This window comes from Macaca thibetana, chromosome 13 (genome assembly GCF_024542745.1).
Source record: "Macaca thibetana thibetana isolate TM-01 chromosome 13, ASM2454274v1, whole genome shotgun sequence".
NCBI classification, from domain to species: domain Eukaryota; kingdom Metazoa; phylum Chordata; class Mammalia; order Primates; family Cercopithecidae; genus Macaca; species Macaca thibetana.
This window is the reverse complement of record NC_065590.1, coordinates 87,319,132-87,340,409: the sequence shown is the minus strand read 5'-3', so window position 1 is coordinate 87,340,409 and position 21,278 is coordinate 87,319,132. Positions and strand designations below refer to the sequence as shown.

The following is a 21,278-nucleotide window of genomic DNA, read 5'->3' as shown; positions in this document are numbered from 1 at the left end:
AATGAAATATTATATTAGCAAATTCAATCATAAAATCTTGTCTTTCTCTTTCATCCCCTCACACCCAACTAGTCACCAAATCCTATTGCTTTTACTCCTTTCCACTCTCTATAATTACCTTTTTAATGGATTGAATTGTGGTAATAGCTTCCTAACTTTAAGTCTTACCTTTCATCTGTTTCCTTACTCTCTCCCTCTGCCCTCTCAATTCAATCTCTACTCTGCTGTCACAACTATCTTTCTGGAACACAGATCTAATCATAACTTACCCTGCTTTTTAAAAGGTTTAATAACTTTTAAAAATCAGTAACTCCCCACCATCACATTCTTTAGCATGGCATACAATGCCTGTTTCCCATCTTATCCAAAACCATAGTATGTGGCTTAATATCCCACTATTTAGCCATAACTGCTGTGTGCCTGCTCATGAAGGAACTACTCTGCCTCCACACCTTTGGCCTATACAATATCCCTTCTGCCTGAAATCCCCCTCTCCTTTCCTCACAGCTCCCCTGTCCTTACTGGTCCTTGTCCTCCTGGAGCACGCCTATTCATCCATCAAGATACAGCTCAAATACTGCTTCCTCAATGAGTCCTGCCTTCTTCTCCAACTCTATGGTTCCAGAGAATTAGAGAATGTGCTCCTTAAGAGTATAACTGCATCATATTCACATTTATTTCCCTTTCCATTAATAGATTATTTGATAAACTGATAGTCAATATGTATCTCCAATAAATATACATTCAAATTAATTTTTTCATATACTAATAGTACTTGTTATGACCAAATTAATGAGTGAATAAATGAATACAAACACTTTTTTAATGTGGCTATAAAACAACCAAACATTTTTAATCTATACCTTTCATTTGACAGAATGATATAATCCCAAAATTTCAACGAACTTTGCTGGTATACCTTGTTCTAAGCAGATATCCTCTAGGGTCAAATTTAATGTTACTATAGTTTGAATGTCTGTCCTCTCCAAAACTCAGGTTGAAATTAATTGCCATTTTGACAGTATTGAGAGATGAGACCTTTCGGCAGTGATCAGCGCCTGAGGCCCTCATGGCTGGGACTACTGCCATTTTACAAAGGGGAATTAGGTCTCCTCTTGTCTCTCTGTTGCACTCTCTTTGCCCTTCTTCCTTCCACCATGCAATGATGCAGCAGGAAAGCCCTCACCAGATGTCAGCAGCTCAATACTGGACTTCTCATCCTCCAAAACTGTAAGCCAATAAGTTTCTATTAACATACACTATGCAGTCTGGTATTCTTCATAGCAGCACATAATAGAGTAAGACAAATGTATTGAGCTCCATTTTGCCAAGGAAACCAATGGAAGAAAAAACCCAAAGTTTTAACCTAGGAGGGTCTGATCTATCTGTCTTGCTACCTGTATGAAATTAAAGGGGAACCAGCAAGCTCTCTACATCCATAAGAGGAGAAGAATACGGCCATCTTCTAACTACAAACCAGCCAAGATGTAGCAGTAGCAAGGAAAGAAAACCACCTTTTAGTAAGCCTTCATTACGTGCCAGGCACTGTGTAGGCATTTCCTCATTGTAATCTCCTTTAATCTTTACAACAGCACCATGACATATTTCCTTTATTTCTGAAAATAACTAAACTGTGTCTTAGAGGCTAAATAACTTCTCTATGTCAAACTACACTGTAGAAAATGAATTCAATGCCAGATCAACTTGACTACAAACCCTATGCTCTGTTATCTCCTACCATGGCTAAGACCACAGTGCAAAAACCAGGAGCCCCTGGCCCTCAGAATTTAAAAGCAAATTCTTCTCTGAGGTTTCCTTAAGTTTAAATCGTTAAGTTTAAATTGTTAGATAACTTCCATCCAGGTTATCTTTCCTACCTTAACAATAACACAGATCCAAATAATTCCCCATATATTCACTCACTCAGAAAATACTGACTACTATGCCCTGAGGAACTATGCTAGATACTTTTAGTTACAGCTAGACCAAAACCCACTTACAGTTTCAGTTTAACACTTAACACATTGTTTTGCAAGATAAAAAAACAGACTTTAGAACCCATGTTTTTCTACCTGGGGAAGGCTGAACTAACAAAAATAAGCAGATAAAACATGATGATAAGGCCAGGCACGGTGGCTCAAGCCTGTAATCCCAGCACTTTGGGAGGCCGAGGCGGGCAGATCACAAGGTCAGGAGATCGAGACCATCCTGGCTAACACGGTGAAACCCTCTCTCTACTAAAAATACAAGAAAATTAGCCGGGCGAGGTGGCGGGCGCCTGTAGTCCCAGCTACTTGGGAGGCTGAGGCAGGAGAATGGCGTCAACCCGGGGGAGCGGAGCTTGCAGTGAGCCGAGATCGCGCCACTGCACTCCAGCCTGGGGCACAGAGCAAGACTCTGTCTCAAAAACAAACAAACAAAAAAAAAAAAGGTGATAAATAAGTAAATGGCAATCAACAAAAATAACCAATAAAGAACATTAATTAAGAAGGAGGTTATAAATATAGAAATAATTAGAATGCAGATTTTTAATTATCTAGGAACCTTGAAAACTATGCGTTTTTTTTTTCCCTTCACTTTTACATCTACCAGAAATATTGTCGTTTGACAATGTATAGAGAGCATCTACTTTCTACAGTACATTCTACTGGGTAACTTTGAGATACTGATTCAAAAGCATCAGAAGACATCATTTCTTGCCCTAAAAGAAATTATTAAAATACACAAAAATAATATTTAAACAACTGGTACAGGCTTTTATGCAGCCAAAAATACATATTACTGTAGTCTATGGTGAATTTATAAAAGCCAACAGGGTATCCAAAAGGGACAAAATATAGTATTGGGTTAGAAAATAAGATATTCAAAAAATGTATTAAGCTTAGTTATTAATAAGCTCTCACTTTCTAAATTATTTAAAATTCACAATATATTAATTCTCCTACTTGACATTTTCCAATGCTACTTCTGAAAATTCTCTTTTAAAATTAAATTTATTTAAAATACTATTGAGAAGAATAATACCCATAGGTACATTTATGAAAACAATGCTTGTATTTTAATGTAGCATCACTGAAGATTAATTATTAAATTTTCTTCAAATAATTGATTACTTTGCAACAAATGAAAAGTATTAGAAGTTTGGAGAAAGGACAGACAGATATGTATGTTTAACATCTAAACACATGTAAAATGTCACACTAAAAATCCGAAAAATTAATCTGAAACAACTATATTACACTAAATACTACTCAAAAGCTGGCTATGAAAAGAGACACATATTCGGATCACAGAGAATTCAAAATAACTGCTCCACGGTGACTTCTTATGTCAAACTTCTCGTTTTCTGAATGTATAAAATTGTAACTTTTATTTTATAATTATAAAACTACAAGATTATGAAATTCCATGATAAAATACAACAAATGAAATGTCCCTAAAAGAAATTATACCATTTCCTTTGTTCTTTTTTCCCCTACCTTACTCACCGCACATTTAAATAGAAAGAAAGAAAGAACAAATTTGAATGTATTTACCTCACCAAACGGAGTGTAAAACTGCACAATGTTCACATCTTTGTCCTGCGCGGCCGCCTTCTGGAAGCCCGCCACAGCTAACACACTGCCCATGTGGTTCCACTGGATGCCTACTACGTACATGCCAGTGTCAATCAAAACGGGATCTAGTCAAAAAGAGAAAAATGAGGTCTCTGTGGGAAAATACGTAGCCTACAGAATGTTATACTCTTAACAACAACTTTTAAATACTTTTAAAACTTTCCACGTTTTTAAAAAAACAGGGCTGGGTACAATGGCTCACGCCTATAATCCCAACACTTTAGGAGGCTGAGGCGGGCGAATCACTTGAGTCCAGGAGTTCACGATCAGCCTGGGCAACATGGCGAAACTCTGTCTCTACAAAAAATATAAAAATTAGCCAGGGGTGGTGATGCACACTTGTGATCCCAGCTCCTCAGGAGGCTGAGATGGGTGGATCCCTGGAGCCCTGGAGGCCAAGGCTGCAGTGAGCCAAAAATGCACCACTGCACTCCAGCCTCGGCAACAGAGCAAGACCCTGTCGCGCAAAAAAAAAAAAAAAAAGTTAAAAATTAGAAATTGAGGCCGGGCACTGTGGCTCACGCCTGTAATCCCAGCACTTTGGGAGGCTGAGGCAGGCGGATCACGAGCTCAGGAGATCAAGACCATCCTGGCTAACATGGTGAAACCCCATCTCTACTAAAAATACAAAAAATTAGTCAGGTGTGGTGGCATGCACCTGTAGTCCCAGCTACTCAGGAGGCTGAGGTAGGAAAATCGTTTGATCCCAGGAGGTAGAAGTTGCAGTGAGCCAAGATCGTGCCACTGCACTCCAGCCTGGGTGACAGAGTGAGACTCTATCTCAAAAAGAAAAAAATAAATAAATTTTAAAAAGTTTTTAAACAGAAAAATTCCTTACTTTGGTCATTCTCATGTCTCATTATTTGGCATCTTCCATTGTCGAAGCAAACAGCAAGGCAAGGGCAATCAGGCTCCACATAGCCTTCTGTGCCATGGTACCAATGAATCCCAGCAATGCTGATAGCTCCAGTGACATTCACCAAACAACTCAGCTTCATTTTCATCTAAATAAAATTGTCTAGATTTAATATTTTACGTTTTAAAACAGAACAGTATAGATACAATCTCAATAGAGTATTGTAGAAAGAATGCTGAAAATACAATCTAAAAATCAGGTGGCAAATTAAAGCTTAATCACTTTACTGGTATACAGGCCATGGACAAATCACCTAAATGTCCATTTTCCCCACATGTAAAAAATGAGGATTAAAAAACACTGAGTTTTTATGAGACTCAAATAACAAGTATATGAAAGTACTTTGAAAACAGCAAAATGTCATATAAAAGTTCATTATTTTACTTCCACCAGTGAGTGGATTTACTTAGTGTCCTAAACCTTGCTAAAAAACAAAACTGTCCCATCAGTAATCATAGATTATAGCTAAACCTTGCAAAGCCAGAATTTTTCTTCAGATTATGCTGCCTGATCCTATTCTATTTTACCTTCTTTCCAGGGATTGATTTTTCTCACTTACCAGTTAAGTCTGTCATTCTTTTTACAAACAACCATTGGTAGCTTGCTACAAAAATACCCTTTGGTATCTACATGTAAACTTTGGCTTCAGATACCAGAAGACACTTAAAAAACTTAAACTGCACATTGCCCTACTCATTATCCCTCTGCTTAAATGCACTGACATCTTGTCCTTTCTACCTACCAAAAAAAATTGGAACTAAAAGTTACACTCTAACTTGTGGCACTAATTTGCTTTGAGAAAACCAAAATTTTATTTAATTTAAAAAAAATTTAGATGATTGGGAAAAAGAAAAAAAATCTGAATTGACTTTAATTACACGAACCATCATAACAAATAAATGTATATACAAAGATGAATGATATGTACAATCATATAAAATTATATAAACAAGACTGATGATACACATACTTACTATAAAATTTCCTTGATTATCATAAATGTGTATTTCCCCATTTGCCATTCCAAAAAGTAAGACTTTACTGTCCGCAGACCATGTTACATGGGATAGCTGTATACCCTTCAGGTCTTTTCCCCAAATACGATTGCCTAAAACAAAACATTATTAAAAGTTGTTCAAGGCCATGATCCTCCAACAACTGCTTTCGAAATGTTTGTTTTCCTAAAGATCTTGCAAATTCTTCACAGCATTCATGCATTCATTCAATTTATTTGGCCAATAAATATTTACTGAGCACCTATATGTGCCAAATACCTGAAAAGACATTTGAAATAGTAGCTGTTTCAAACTTTCTCCCCTTTCTTCTAAACTCTGATGCTGGATCTCACTCCCAATTAGCAGTTGAGCACATCTTCTACTTTGGAAAGAAAATAAAAGCACCCAAAAAACAAATTCCTCATTCCCATCTTCAACAATTCAGAACATAACTGAATCCATGCTTACACTTTCTGCTCTACCCACTAATACAAAAGAAGAGGTATTTCCCCAGTCAGTCCCCTGTCTAAGGCTAATTCCTCTATGTATTCTCTGATCTAATCCCTTCCTACCTTTGCAAAGATCTCCCTTTACTGACTCCTCTCATTTTCTCTTTCCCATTAAACTCTTCACTCCAGGGCCTTTCTTATGTGGATTTAAACACATGCAGATCTATTTCTCTGTGAAACCACCACCTTAAATAAAGTAAAATAAAATAAAATAAACACTTTTATTAACCCCAAGTTCCCCCTGTAACTACTATCTATCTCTACCATTCCTTTCCCAATCAAACTTCATGAAAGAGTTCTTCACACCTATAGTCTCCACTTCAACTCCGAGTCAACCCTTAACCCCTCCCAATCTGGCTTCTGCCCCACAACTCCATTGAAACTGCCTACAACATACACTATTTGGGTGATGGTTATATACTAATAGTCCAGACCTCACCAATATTCAATATATCCATATAACAAACCTGCACTTGTACCCCCTAAATCTATAAAAATAATAAATAAAAAAAGAAGAAACCAAACCTGTTGACACCTTGATCTTGGACTTCCAGAGTCTAGAGCTCCAAGAAAATAAATTTCTGTTGTTTAAGAAAAAGAAAGAAACTGCCTTCATGGACGTCACTGATGGCCTGTTGCTAAAGTCAATTGACACATTTTTTTTCTCACCACTCCCTCCTTCTTGAACTCTCTTTGCTGCCATTAGCCCATATACTCCTTTATCTCCAAGACTCCTACTTTTTAACATCCTTCTTCTGCCCATCCCTGAAATGTTGCTGATTTTTTTTCCCCCCACCGGGACAGGGTCTCACTCTGTGGCCCAGGCTAGAGTGTAGTGGTAAGATCATGGCTCACTGCAGCCTCAACCTCTCAGGCTCAAGCAATCCTCCTACTTTGGCCTCCCAGGTGATTGAGACTACAGGAGTGTGCCACCACACCCAGATAATTTACTTTTTTATTTTCAGCAGAGACAAGGTCTTGCTATGTTGTCCAAGCTGGTCTCAAACTCCTGAGCTCAAACAATCCTCCTGCCTTGGCCTCCCAAAGGCAGGCATAAGCCACCATCCCCAGCCTAAATGTTGCTGATTCTTAACTCTACAAATGCCCTTTAGTTTTGTTCAACTATTTCAATGGTTTAAATTACCATGCATATGCTGGTGGTTCCCAAAATTTTGTGTTCAGCACAGATATTTTTGAGCTGCAGATATGTATGTCTAACTATGGTCTGGATAGATTTACTTGAATGGCCTATGGCATGACAAAATCAACATATCCAATAGAGAAATTTTCCCTTAAAATCATTCTTTCTCCACACTATTTTAATGAAAGGCATTGCCATCCATCCAGCTGCCCAAGCTAAAACTCTGGATACTGCCCTGGGGACTTCCATCCTCTCATCCCCAATCTTAACTATTCTGCCTCCTGAGTATGTCTAAAATCTACTTACTTCCATTCCCTTGTCATTACCTGGATGGCTATTATCCACCATAATCTCTCACCTGAATTGCCAGAGTAGTTTCCTGATACAGCTGCCCATTATCTTTCTTTCCTTTCTCTATTCTTCATATGTAGCACAGAGCTTTTTCTAAGGAACAAGCTTATCACATTGCTCCCATTCTTCAAACTTTTCATTGGCCTCCTAACTGCTGTTGGACTTAAGTCCAAACACCTTAATATAAATTATGATCTGCATGATCTGGCCTCTGTTTCTCTCTCTAGATTTACTGCATAATACTCTTCACCTTTAGTATCATACCCTACTGATAATCATCTTTTTTCAATGGCCCAAACATAGCTAAGTGCAACTCCTCTGGACCTCCTCAAATGCTATTTCTTAGGGCTGAGACATTCTACACACCAATCTACCTTGTGGCTAATGCCTCAGCATCAGCATCACTCCCTCCAGGAAGCCCTTCCTGATCCCTCCACGTCTGCATTAGGTGGCCACTTCTACATGCTCCTGTATTTTCCCCATCTTAGCGCTTATCACAGGGTATTGTAATTTCTTGGTTACTTATCCATCTCTCCTAATCTAGGTCTGGTCATTGCTGTACTCTCAGTTCCTAAAATGATAGCTGTTGCTTTATAGGCTCTCAGAAACATTTGTTGAATACATGAAGTTACACATACATACACACACACACACAGAGAGAGAGAGAGAGCGCGCACGCACGCGAGAGAGAAAATAAAAATGATTTTAAAATATATTATTTCTCTACAGAATTTCAAATTAAAACAAAGGTGCAGACTCTCAGAAGACCCAGTTTTATCTATTACTAGAATTTGAAAAATGTGGGTTTTTAAGGCTATAAACTACAACCAACAATGACATGTTCAGTTCTAATAAAAATGACCACAGACTTTTTGAAACTAAGGTCTACGTATTTGTACAGACTAACCAATAAAAAGAGAAATTACATAATAAGGCAGACATGTTTAAAATAATGCTGAAAAGTTAATTCACTTTTTTCAATGCCACTGCAGAAAATAAAAAATAGACTTTTTTCCTTGAATATACATAAAAACAGATGGTTAAAACCAAAGAACAGTTCTTGAACGTCATCAAATTGTATATCAAATATTTTCTTTTTATGTCTATTTTTCAATCAGAATGCTAACATATGATAACTAACTTAAATCTCTAAAGAAGAAAACTGTCAGCCAGATATTGATCTTAGTTTTATGTCCAATCAATGCATTACCATCCACTGAACCAACTATCACAGCCCCATCTTCATATACAATGCAGATCTTCTGTCCGTCAGCATTCCAGCTCATACTGCGAACAACTGATTTATTTCGATTGTTGATCATCTCCTCAAACCAAGAGCCTGTTTTCACAAATTTAAAAAATTATAAGTCAAAACTTTCACATATATTAAATAGTACTTAAGAATTGAAAGCAATCTGTAAAGTACACCGTGGGATAAATAACTGCAAAGTTTTCTACAACCCGAGACATTAAACTACAAAACTTCCAAATCCAACAAAAACACAATGAAAAATTAACTTGGGCTTAACTGATAACTGCTTCAAAGATTATCACAGAAAACATAATAAATGCCCATCCTTTGTTTCCTCTTTCTTTTTTTTTTTTTTTTTTTTTTTTTTTTGAGACGGAGTCTTGCTCTGTCACCCAGGCTGGAGTGCAGTGGCCGGATCTCAGCTCACTGCAAGCTCCACCTCCCAGGTTCACGCCATTCTCCTGCCTCAGCCTCCCAAGTAGCTGGGACTACAGACGCCCGCCACCTCGCCCGGCTAGTTTTTTTGTATTTTTAGTAGAGACGGGGTTTCACCATGTTAGCCAGGATGGTCTCGATCTCCTGACCTCGTGATCCGCCCGTCTAGGCCTCCCAAAGTGCTGGGATTACAGGCTTGAGCCACCGCGCCCGGCCTGTTTCCTCTTTCTTTCTTTCCCTGTCTCTTTCTTTCTGTCAATTAAAAAATAAACTTAATCTGCTTTTTCAGAGCCAAAACTACTGCTTCTTCTGAAAGCCTAACTTTTCCCACTTGAATAATATGGTTCAGATCATAACCAAGAAAAAAACTCCAAGTAACAATAACTTTATATGTACACATAAACTCTCCAATGAATAATTACAAGCATATTAAATACAGCATATTAGTTACTATCACAAAGAGAATGAAGCCAAAAAACACACAGCATATTAGGTAAAACCCTAAGTAAGCCTGCTTGAAAAAATTCTAATCAGTTTATATTACATTAGTGATACCACATCTCTAATGCTGAATGACAAAAATATTCTAGTTGTATGCAGGGTAGGAATGAGATGTAACTTGTCTTTTAGCATAACCAAATTACAGGCAAAAAAAACAGGTTATTCAGTTTTTGTTTTTCTTAAAGGCTTTTTGACATACCAACATAGGAAACTCTGGCCTGCAGCCAAGAAAATAATCATGTAATTTGGAATAACTGGTCAGAGCAGGGTAACAGAATCCAGACTGAGACCCAGAGAAGACCTGAAGACCTACCTTGGAAACAAAGTTTACTCCAGTCCACTGAACTTTCACATTCTATCCCCTACACACACACATACACACACTTTTTTAAAAATTAAAGTATTATAGCATATCTTTAATGAAGACTTTTTAAATGGTATGCCCTGCCATTTAAAACAGCACACATGAACTTTTCAAAACAGCACACATGAAGTTTTCAAAACAGCACACATGAACTAAGGCACCCTTCCCTTTTGAAGATGATGGCTACAGGCCTCAGGAGAACATGTATGATGAGCTGTTTTTCTCGTAAAAGTGGTATATCTAAGTTAATCCTTCTTTTACTCTCCCTTTCTGTTGTAGACAAGAGGCACAAACCGTGAACCAGTAGTCAGAGTTGAGATAAAATCTGTATCCATAAAAGAAAAGGAAACTAACTGGCCCATGCAGGAAATGAATTATTCCCTTTGACTTCTTACTAAATGTGTTTTCATCTACTGAGATAACTCTAGCCACTCATTTATTCATTCATTCAACAAATATTTATTGAACGTGTACACTGTGCTATGTATTATAAAAAGTTCTACATATAAAACGATGAACAAACAGTCATTTCCCCTTTCCCCTCAGAACTTACAGTCTACTCAGGGACCAATATTAAATACACACTTACATACACATAAATGTAATTATAAACTGGAACTACCTAGGAAGTAATTCTTATTGGAAATCTGGGGGAAAAAAAAGAGCTATCTCAAGTAGAAGCTATTCTTCTGCTAAGAGTCTAACTTCATTTTGGAGATAGCTAACAATCACCTAATTCACTTTCTTAATAACAGGGTTAAAGTAAAAAAAAAAAAAAAAAAAGTGAAAAGTAGGTAGCAATAAATCCAGAAATATTACCACTGTGCAGTCAGGATGAACTCCTGTTGTTAGTAAAAGGGGTCTATTTTGGAGATGTTGTTTATCCATCCAAATACTGTAAGATAGATGCCAACATGTGAAAAATTAAATAAGCTCTCCTAGTAATATATACCTTTATATAACATCCATACTATGATAAGCCCGTTTTCATCACTGGTAGTCAACTTCTGATACTGCTCATTCCATGTTACAACTTGAACAGAACCTAGAACATTATAAAACAATTTAGAAACTTAAAGGTTACAATTGATTTCAAATTTATATTTTTATATAAACACCAAGATCATGTTAAAATCAATATGGTTCCTGCACAGATAACTAGTCTTTAATATTCCTTAAAACCTATTCATAGGATGCAGTTATTGATATCACTAATTTTCTAACAATGCATAATACTGTTTGTCATATCTATCCCTATTTCATCCCAGTGAAGACACCTAACATGGCGAGCTGCAAGAACTACCATATACCTGATGACAGAAACAAATACAAGCATGGTTTACCCAATTGGCCTGACTCCCAAAAATAATGATGTCCAAAGGACACAATATTAGGTACTTGTTTAGGAAATTTTTATCATTTTTGGTAGATATGTCCCATAATCTCTCTTCTGCCCACCCCTCACCCTTGTTTTCCATTCTATTGATAAAACACTCTTGAGCATATCTTAAACCTCCAGGGTACGTGAATAATTGATGACTTTTAATTTTTTAATCCATAAATACTTTAGTGTACATGTCCTAAAAATAAAGACATTCTCTTCCATAACCATATTACAAATTAGGAAGTTTAACACTGATATACTATTATCTAACTCACAGTCCATATACAAATTTTATCAATTGTCTAAATAATGTCCTTTATAGACACTTGTTTTTCTCATTCCAAGATCCAATCTAGGATTATACAATGCATTTATATGTTATACGTCTCAATCTTTAGTCTTTTTTTTTTCTTGAGACAAGATCTTGCCCTGTCACCAAGGCTGGAATGCAGTGGCACAACTGTGGCTCAATGCAGCCTCAAACTCCTGACCTCAAGGGATCCTCCCACCTCAGCCTCCTGAGTACCTGGGACTACAGGTGCACAGCGCCACACCTGGTTAGTTTTTTTTTATTTTTTGTAGAAACAGGGTCTCATTATGTTGCCCAGGGTGGTTCCAAAATCCTAGCCTCATGCAATCCTCCCACTTTGGCCTCCCAAAGTGCTTGAACTACAGGTGTGAGCCACTACGCCCAGTCTCTTCAGTCTCCTTTAATCTGGAATCATAGGACAGATTCTAAAAAGGATTATATATATAACATCCATAGACAGGAGTATTTTCAATATATAAAATAACAGCTACTTTCTTCTAGATTTATTTAAGATGTTGTTTAATCATGTAAAAGTTGAATGACTCTACATTGTATTACTTATGTCTCAACAGAAATTATTACAAACAGCTCCCAACTTACAATAGTACTACTTAAATGGCTTCTCAGTGGTGGGAATGCAATGCGCATTCAGTAGAAAACGTACTTCGATTGCCCATACAACTACTCTGTTTTTCACTTTCAATACAGAAATCAATAAATTACATAAGATATTCAACATTTTATTATAAAATAGGTTTTATGTCAGATGATTGTGCCCAACTGTAGGCTAGTGTTTTCTGGGCACATTTAAGGTAAACTAGGCAGAGCTATGATGTTCAGTAGGTTAGCTGTATTAAATACATTTTCAACTTACAATGGGTTTATTGGAACATATCCCCATCATAACTCAAAGAGCATCTGTACTTTAAATATTACCATTATTTAAAATGTTGACATTTCTGCATTAAGTAGAAACTTCCTAAATGTCTAAATACCACTCAAACATGACTTAAAAGAAATTGCATGACTCACCACTATGACCTTCAAGAGTCTGATTCATAGAAAGGTTACTGGGGGCTGCAAGGCCCCTCAATTTTGCATCATCTAAAACAAAACAAAACAAACTACTATGATAAACATATAAAAGTGACATATTATAAGATTTTGACTCTTTTTGTATTCCTGGGCAGTATTAATCATTTTTCTAAGTATGCCTCATTCTGATCTATTTTTCTCATGGTATAAACATAAACAATAACACATACCCCTTGCAAAGACATTCTGGTAAAATAAAGCAAAATACATAAATGAACATTGTTTACTCATACATTACATATATTAATAATCATCACTGCTTTTTATGCCTTTCCAAAAGACCACAAATAGAAATATTTATGGCCTACAGATTGCAAACTCTACAGCTTACAAGGGATCAAAACAGCATAGACTTTGAAAATGGGTTTTTGCCAGATTACACAGTATCTTATATTCACTCATTTATTCATTCATTCAACAAATATTTATTGAATGTGTACACTGTGCTATGCATTATAAAAGGTTCTACATATAAAATGATAAACAAAACAGTCATTTCCCCTTTCTCCTCAGAGCTTACAGTGTGAGGGACCAATATTAAATACATACTCACACACACATAAATGTAACTATAAACTGGGAATGTGAAAGCATAATAAGAAATAGTAGCAGAAGTGACTTAATTTAGATTGATGGGGAACCAGGGAAGGCTATCAGAAGAATTGGTATTTAAGCTGAGACTGAGAGGTAAACTGGAGATAGCCAGGACAGGTAGAGAAAGAAGGGGAGTATTCCAGGCTAGGACACAGCAATGTAAAGGCTCTGAGGTAGACGCCTAGAGCCCTTGACAAAATCTAAGAAGGCCTATGTGGATGAACAGGGGAGAAAATTGCATCAAACAGGGCTGGAGTGATAGGTACAAGAAAAATTATGAAGTATTTGTAGAAAATAAGAATTTAGGCCGGGCGCGGTGGCTCAAGCCTGTAATCCCAGCACTTTGGGAGGCCGAGGCGGGTGGATCACGAGGTCAGGAGATCGAGACTATCCTGGCTAACATGGTGAAACCCCGTCTCTACTAAAAATACAAAAAACTAGCCGGGCGTGGTGGCGGGCGCCTGTAGTCTCAGCTACTTGGGAGGCTGAGGCGGGAGAATGGCGTGAACCCGGGAGGCGGAGCTTGCAGTGAGCCGAGATCACGCCACTGCACTCCAGCCTGGGAGACACAGCGAGACTCCGTCTCAAAAAAAAAAAAAAAAAAAAAGAATTTTAGACTTTATCCAAAGTGCAATGAAAACCTCTAAAGATGTCTTAAAAATGTACTAACCGGCCGGGCGCGGTGGCTCAAGCCTGTAATCCCAGCACTTTGGGAGGCCGAGACGGGCGGATCACGAGGTCAGGAGATCGAGACCATCCTGGCTAACACGGTGAAACCCCGTCTCTACTAAAAAATACAAAAATCTAGCCGGGCGAGGTGGCGGGCGCCTGTAGTCCCAGCTGCTCGGGAGGCTGAGGCAGGAGAATGGCGTAAACCCGGGAGGCGGAGCTTGCAGTGAGCTGAGATCCGGCCACTGCAGTCCAGCCTGGGCAACAGAGCAAGACTCCGTCTCAAAAAAAAAAAAAAATGTACTAACCATACTACAGAGAATAATATTAAAATGTCATCTCAATAAATTAATCTTGGCTTAGAAATCTGTTACACATAAAACATAGCATTTAAAATTTTCATTTAAATTACAAATTTTATGAAAATCTTAAGAATTTGTGAGGATGGGAATTATACCAATGCTAAAGAAAATTCTACTTTCAGATAACAAGTATCTTAAAATATTATGAAAAATATCCTTTATTCTGAAAACACTGTCAGGAAAAAATACCTAATTTCCTCTAAAATCACTAGTTCCAATTACCCAGTTGTTTTGGTAACACAAGAGTACACATGTACAGTTTAACAATGCAATCATCTGTCAAGATAGAATAAATGTTGCTGACACACACGTTAGGTTGAACATAAATTTTTTAACATAGGGTTCTTTCACTCATTTAATCTTTTAAAAATTGTAAAACATACTTAAACATCATTATAATATTCTAAAATATTTGGTGGAAACATTTTTCTTAACCTCTAGAACTGAAAAATCCATTCTGATGCATATATATATATATTATATATACACACATATTCTGATGTCACTATAACCTAACTAAGTGAAATGGGTGATATGCGATTTAGATTAACCATCCATGTTTTCCCTCTGTTAGACCATAAGGTAGCATATTCTTGGCAAAATACATGCTGACAGTTAAGAATAGGCTTTGAAATTCAGCTTGATATATTGGACAAATATCATCCACATCTGAAAAGGTCTCTTGCTGGAAGCAACTCCATAACTTGATCATGTAAAAAATATTCATAAAACCCACCCGAAAGTTCTCAGATGTCCATAAAAAGGCCAAAAGTTTTAAATGATGTAGAGTAAAGCCAGGATTAATATCCCAAGATTCCATCCAGTTACATTACTAGACTCCAGATAGCCAATAAGGTAATGAAACCAAAGTGGTATGTGAACAAAAATCTGGTAATACTAACATAAATCTTCTAAAAGCACATAACAGTAATCCTTAGATTGAAAAGGCATGATCAAAGAAGTCACCAATAAAATAAAGCATTTTAAACTCATGTAAAGAAATTTCAGAATGAAATCAGTTATTCCAACAATTCAAAGTACATCAAAAAGTCCAAAGAACGCTTTTAAAAAATTAAGGTATAATAACGCAACTGAAAATAAAAGGTATGATACAGAAGAACAGAAGATCATGCTAATAACACCAATAACCAAACACACTAAATCTTTGAAAGTCTTTCTCTTAGAAAAGCATGACTGACAATGCTTTTGTTTGCATTCATAAAAGTTGTCAGCAGCCCAATTTCAACAGAAATTCCTGTTATGTGCTGCAAAATAAGCTTGAAACCTATAATCAAAATATACAGAAGATTGTTTTGCAACACATAGGGATAATACAATTCTGAGAAAGAGATGGTACCACATTCGCCAGACTTTCTGGCAGGATCACCTGGTTGCCTTGCTTCTCTGTGTGAATGACTGACTACAAAGGACTCTGTATGCACCCCTGGGTCTAACTAAGGACACCTTACCTGAGATTTCTGGTAAATTTTGTTGTCCTGGGCATATTGGAAAGTTGAGGCAATGTCAATGCCTGCAGGTACTGGAGGACTGCACAGTCAGCTACAGTTGGCTTGCATGGCCCTATATACTTTTTCTGTGATGGAAATGTTGGCTTCCAGGGCTATTTCCTCTCATGAGGATGAGAGGATGAGGCCTTGGCAGTCAAAGCAGGAAAAGCAAGAAATGCCACCTCAATCCTAGTCAGGGTCATCACCCTCAAACCTTACCACAAGCAACTCCAACCCAGAGTCATCACCCTCAAACCCCACCACAAGCAGCTCCCACCCAGGACCATCACCCTCAAACCCTACCACAAGCAGGTCCCACCCAGGACCATCACCCTCAAACCCTACCACAAGCAGGTCCCACCCAGGACCATCACCCTCAAACCCTACCACAAGCAGGTCCCACCCAGGACCATCACCCTCAAACCCTACCACAAGCACAAGCAGCTCCCATCCAGGGCCATCACCCTCAAACCCTACCACAAGCAGCTCCCACCCAGGGCCATCACCCTCAAACCCTACCACAAGCAGCTCCAACCCAGACTGTCAGCCCTTAAAATTCCTTTTGGCAAGGAAATGACATAATCTGGTCCCTTTAAAAGAAGAAAAAATAAGGACCAGGCGTGGTGGCTCACGCCTGTAATCTCAGCACTTTGGGAGGCCGAGGTGGGCTGATCACTTGAGGTCAGGAGATCAAGACCATCCTGGCTAACACGGTGAAACTCTGTCTCTACTAAAACAAAAAAAGAAAAAAAAATTAGCTGGGCGTGGTGGCACGCGCCTGTAATCCCAGCTACTCAGGAGGCTGAGACAGGAGAATCACTTGAACCCGGGAGGTGGAAGTTGCAATGAGCCGAGATCGCACCACTACACTCCAGCCTGGGCAACAGAGGGAGATCCCATCTCAAAAAACAAAACAAAAAAACAAAAAACCTGACACTGGCTAGAGTGTCAAGAACTAAGAGGAAGCCAGAGACAATGGAAGGAGGGAAACTGACTCTCACAATAGACCAGGTGAGGGATGATGGTAGCTGGAGCTATAGAGGGAGCAGGGGAGACAAAGGAAAGGATGGGTTCAAGATACACTTTGGAGACAAAAGCAACAGGATTGCTGATGCAGATGTTGTTAACGGAAGAAAAGAGAAGATTTCCAGCTTGAGCAAATGAGTGAAACTGAGACATTTGCTGAAATGGAGACAATTGAATGAGATTTGGAAGAATATCAAGAGTTCAGTTTTGAACACAGTAAGTATGAGATACCTGTGAAAAACTCCAGTGGAGACACCCACATCTGAAAAATCAGGACTGGGCTGGAGATATAAATGTGGGGCTCTTCACTTCATACCACAGATGGCATTTAAGGGCATGAGAATGAAAGAATAAATAGAGCAAGTGAATAGAGAGCCCAGAAGCAAGTTCTCAGGAATTCTAATAGAAGAGGGAAATCTAGCAAAGAGACTGAGGACTGACCAGAGAAGGAGAGAAAAGTAGTATGCCTAAATATAACAATAACTTAAACATTCTGAATTCTCTTGTCTTGAAAAATAATGTTTCAAGTCAAATCCTGATGAGTCAATAAAAGCTGTCCATTAGATTTAGAACATGAAAGTCACTGGTGAGGGAGAGAAAAGGAGAGAGGACTGATACTGAAAGGAGAGAGAGAGGATAAATTGGAAGAGAGGTACCTGAGAAGGTGAAGGGAGATGGGCTCCAGCAAAACACTGGAAGCTGGCCTGTGAGAGAAATAAACCTGATATAAAAAGATGGATTGCTGGTTCTAATTCCTTTCCTTCTAGAGCAGGGGACTGAAAACTGGAAATGCAACTTGGTGCAAACTTTCTGGAGGGTAATTTGCGTACACATATTAGGAAACTGTATAAATGTACATATTAGGAACCTGTATAAATGTACACACTCTTTGATCTAGTGAATGCCATTTCTAGAGATTTATCCTAGAAAGTATTAACAATTTATGCAAAGATTTGGATACAAAGATATAGTTGCTTTAATAGTAAAAATGTGGAGACATCTAAATGTCCAATACTAGAATTGGTTAAGCAAATTATGATATATTAATACCAATATAATGAAATACTAAATAGACATTAAAAATGGTGTCATACAAGATGATTTATTGATGTAGAGGATTGCTGTATTATATTGCTGTACCCAAGATACAAAACATTATACTTAAAATGTTGCATCTTTAGCACAACACAGTGCTTGATATAAAGCAGGCATGCAAGATCTATGATAGTTACTGGAGGGATCTGCTGAATCAACATTATTTGTATTAAATACAATATACTGATCTTGTTAGAATCTCGCAGCCATATTCCTCATATTTATTTCTTTCAGCACAATTCATAATCATTAAGTTCGAAAACAAATACTTTACTCCATTTTCCAAACCTCCGAAGAATCGATTTCCCATCTTGCTCACTAATTTCAAAGAATACTCTAGCCACAGCTTATCAAAAGGTTAGAGAAGAAAAAGAAGTTTGTTTTTTAAAAAAGCCTTCAATGTTAAACAAAATGAATGCATTTCTTAATGTAAGTTAAAACTTGCGGGCCAGGCACAATGGCTCAAGCCTGTAATCCCAACACTTTGGGAAGCCGAGGCGGGCGGATCACGAGGTCAGGAGATTGAGACCATCCTGGCTAACACGGTGAAACCCCGTCTCTACTAAAAATACAAAAAATTAGCCAAGCCTTCTGGCGGACGCCTGTAGTCCCAGCTACTTGGGAGGCTGAGGCAGGAGAATGGCGTGAACCCGGGAGGCGGAGCTTGCAGTGAGCAGAGATCGCACCACTGCACTCCAGCCTGGGCGACAGAGTGAGACTCTGTCGCAAAACAAAAACAAAAACTTGCTACGTATTGTAAGCAAAAGTATGTATATATACAGACACATATATATGCATATACACATATACATATAGATACATTTTTAAACTTTATATATAATATATAAACTTTATATATATTTTAAACTTTATACATAAACTTTATATATATTTCAAACTTTATATATATAAAGTTTTTCAGAGAAAAACTTTCTTTTAACACAGTTTTAAAAAACTAAAGCACTGACAGATTGAACTATAAAACAGCCTAAGCCAAACTTTAATTGGTACTCTTCTTAGGCTGTCCACTAGCACTCTGTGTAGTGGTTAAAAACAAGGACTTGAATGTGAGACAAACTTAGTTTCACATCCTTGCTCTGCCACTTACTGGCTGCGTGACCTAAGGCAATTATTAACTGCTCAGAGCCTCAATTTTTTCACCTAGAATACCTACTGCCCAAGATTATTGTGAAGTCAAATAAGATTGTGAAGGTTAAACATCCGGTATATGGAAAATCGTCAATGAGTATTTAAATTATTCATACCACATTCAAAGCTGTAAGGTAATGCTATTCAAAGTGGGGTCTGAGGACGAGCAACTTAGCTTCACTAGAAATGGAAATTCTCAGACCCCATCATGGGTCCACTGTGTGGGGGTAGAGCATGAAATCCATCTTAATAATCTCTTCCAGTGATTCTTATACCTAGTACAGTTTGAGAAGCTATGTTGTAAGGAATCCAAAAATGTAATGCAGTTTAATCCCCTACATTTTCATTTTATGGAAGAGTAAACTAAAGTAGTAAGATCCTTAGCCACTTGTTGAAAGTCATTCAGTAGTCTTGTGGCAGAGCAGAGATTTAACCCTAATTGCCTTATCTAGATCTTCAATCTAGTGCAGCACTGGGGGGCTAAAGAAGTAGGAAACTGTTTGCTGTGATTCCAGACAACTAGATAAAGAAAGAAATCAAACTGCAAAAACAAGGGATCCACTAATAGAAATGTAAAACATATCCCATTTTCTGTTCTTGGACACTAGGTCAATAATTATTAATGTATCTAATAAGCAGAAAGGATAGGCCTGTAAATAATCCGCCAGATTTTCTTACTGAAATGTTGACTCACAGGATTTGTATTAGACTCCTAATAATATAGTACAATAATTAGACATAGCATAACACAGTGACTTATTTTCATTCGTCCTTATTTTTCATTCTCCATTAATAACTCAGCAAAAACCATCTGATGTTTACATTCAACATTCTCTGAACTTTATTGCAAACATACTCCAGAAAAAACACCATAAAATGTTGGTTTTCCCTTTAAAATAATCAGAATTGCATACTGACAGATACCATGAGTAAATCGCATGAACAAATAACATTAGCCAATTTTCTACCAATTTCAAACATGTGGGCTTGCATTCATTTACCTGTCTGCGTCTCTAATTTCAAAACTTTCAGTAATCCATCTTCACCACCGCATGCTATGAACCCTTGTTCCTTGTTCCAGGATACACACTTCAGCTTCACGTTATTGGGAATGGAAATCTGTAAAAGCAACCATAGCCGCACTAGCAACTTTTCACGAAGGAGGTGGGAAATAAGTCTGCAGGAGATGACGGCTGAAGAAAATCTTCCAAGAAGAAAAACGGACGGTCTTGCAGAAAAAAAACGAGCTGTTGTGAAATGGGCATGGTCCCTTGAACTGACTCGGGCTCTAGCATTTGGGAAAGACGGAAAGAAGTGCACAAAAGAGAAGGATAGTGACTGCGGAGGAAGCCAACGCCACAGTCACCGGATGGATTTTTTAAAGGGAGGGCGGGGAGCGGGTATAAATCCATACCACCAGTCCCTCTTCCTTTTCACCCACAACACTCAGGCTATCCTATTGTTATTTCTTTTCTCTTGCCCAATGTTTCGTGGTGATCCAAAGGGTTTAAATCACGTGGATCAGCAACAAGTGGAGGAAGAAACATAGAGTAGCACAGGGCGACTTATCCTCCAGCCACCCAAAAGGACCTAGCCAGGGGCAGGAATGGGAGAGAGCTACGAGAGGGCAGCGGGCTCGGCCAAGGTCTGTCTGGGGCTCTGTGAACCGCAGGAGGAGGTCGGAGGCTGGACCCGGCGGGAAGGATGGCCGCGGAATGCCGAAGCCACGATCAGGACCGGGTGAAGCAGCCTGGCTCCTCTGGAAGGCAGCGGGAATCGCCGCAGGCTGCGGGAATGGCGGGGAAACGAGGACGCCCCGCAGGAAACTCACTTTCTTGGTCAGGTAGAAGAACATCGTGGGATTCCCTAGAGGGTCACGACGGCTGCTAAGGCCCTCGACAGGTAACGGTTCTACGTTTCCAATCCGGAGTACCACCAGCTGCGAGAAGCTCCCGTCGCCCTGGCAACCGCGATGTTGCCCGGTCGCATCCGGGGCTCCGCGGGG

At 38.4% G+C, this 21,278-nt stretch overlaps 1 protein-coding gene across 4 annotated transcripts in view; it reads right to left on the bottom strand.

Moving 5' to 3' along the window:
• WDR35 (WD repeat domain 35) overlaps positions 1-21,265 on the bottom strand; it is a 69,870-nt gene extending 48,605 nt beyond the window's left edge. For 3 of the 4 annotated variants that reach the window (XM_050754164.1, XM_050754163.1, XM_050754165.1), the window contains exons 1-8: positions 21,105-21,265; positions 20,275-20,392; positions 12,808-12,879; positions 11,034-11,126; positions 8,740-8,868; positions 5,508-5,641; positions 4,456-4,621; positions 3,537-3,682 (exon numbers count right to left, since the gene is read on the bottom strand). In XM_050754164.1, the coding sequence (XP_050610121.1) occupies positions 3,537-3,682; positions 4,456-4,621; positions 5,508-5,641; positions 8,740-8,868; positions 11,034-11,126; positions 12,808-12,879; positions 20,275-20,392; positions 21,105-21,128 (882 nt within the window). In that variant the 5' untranslated portion in view covers positions 21,129-21,265. The other variant, XM_050754167.1, reaches the window with a different exon arrangement.
• Positions 21,266-21,278: the final 13 nt, after the last annotated feature.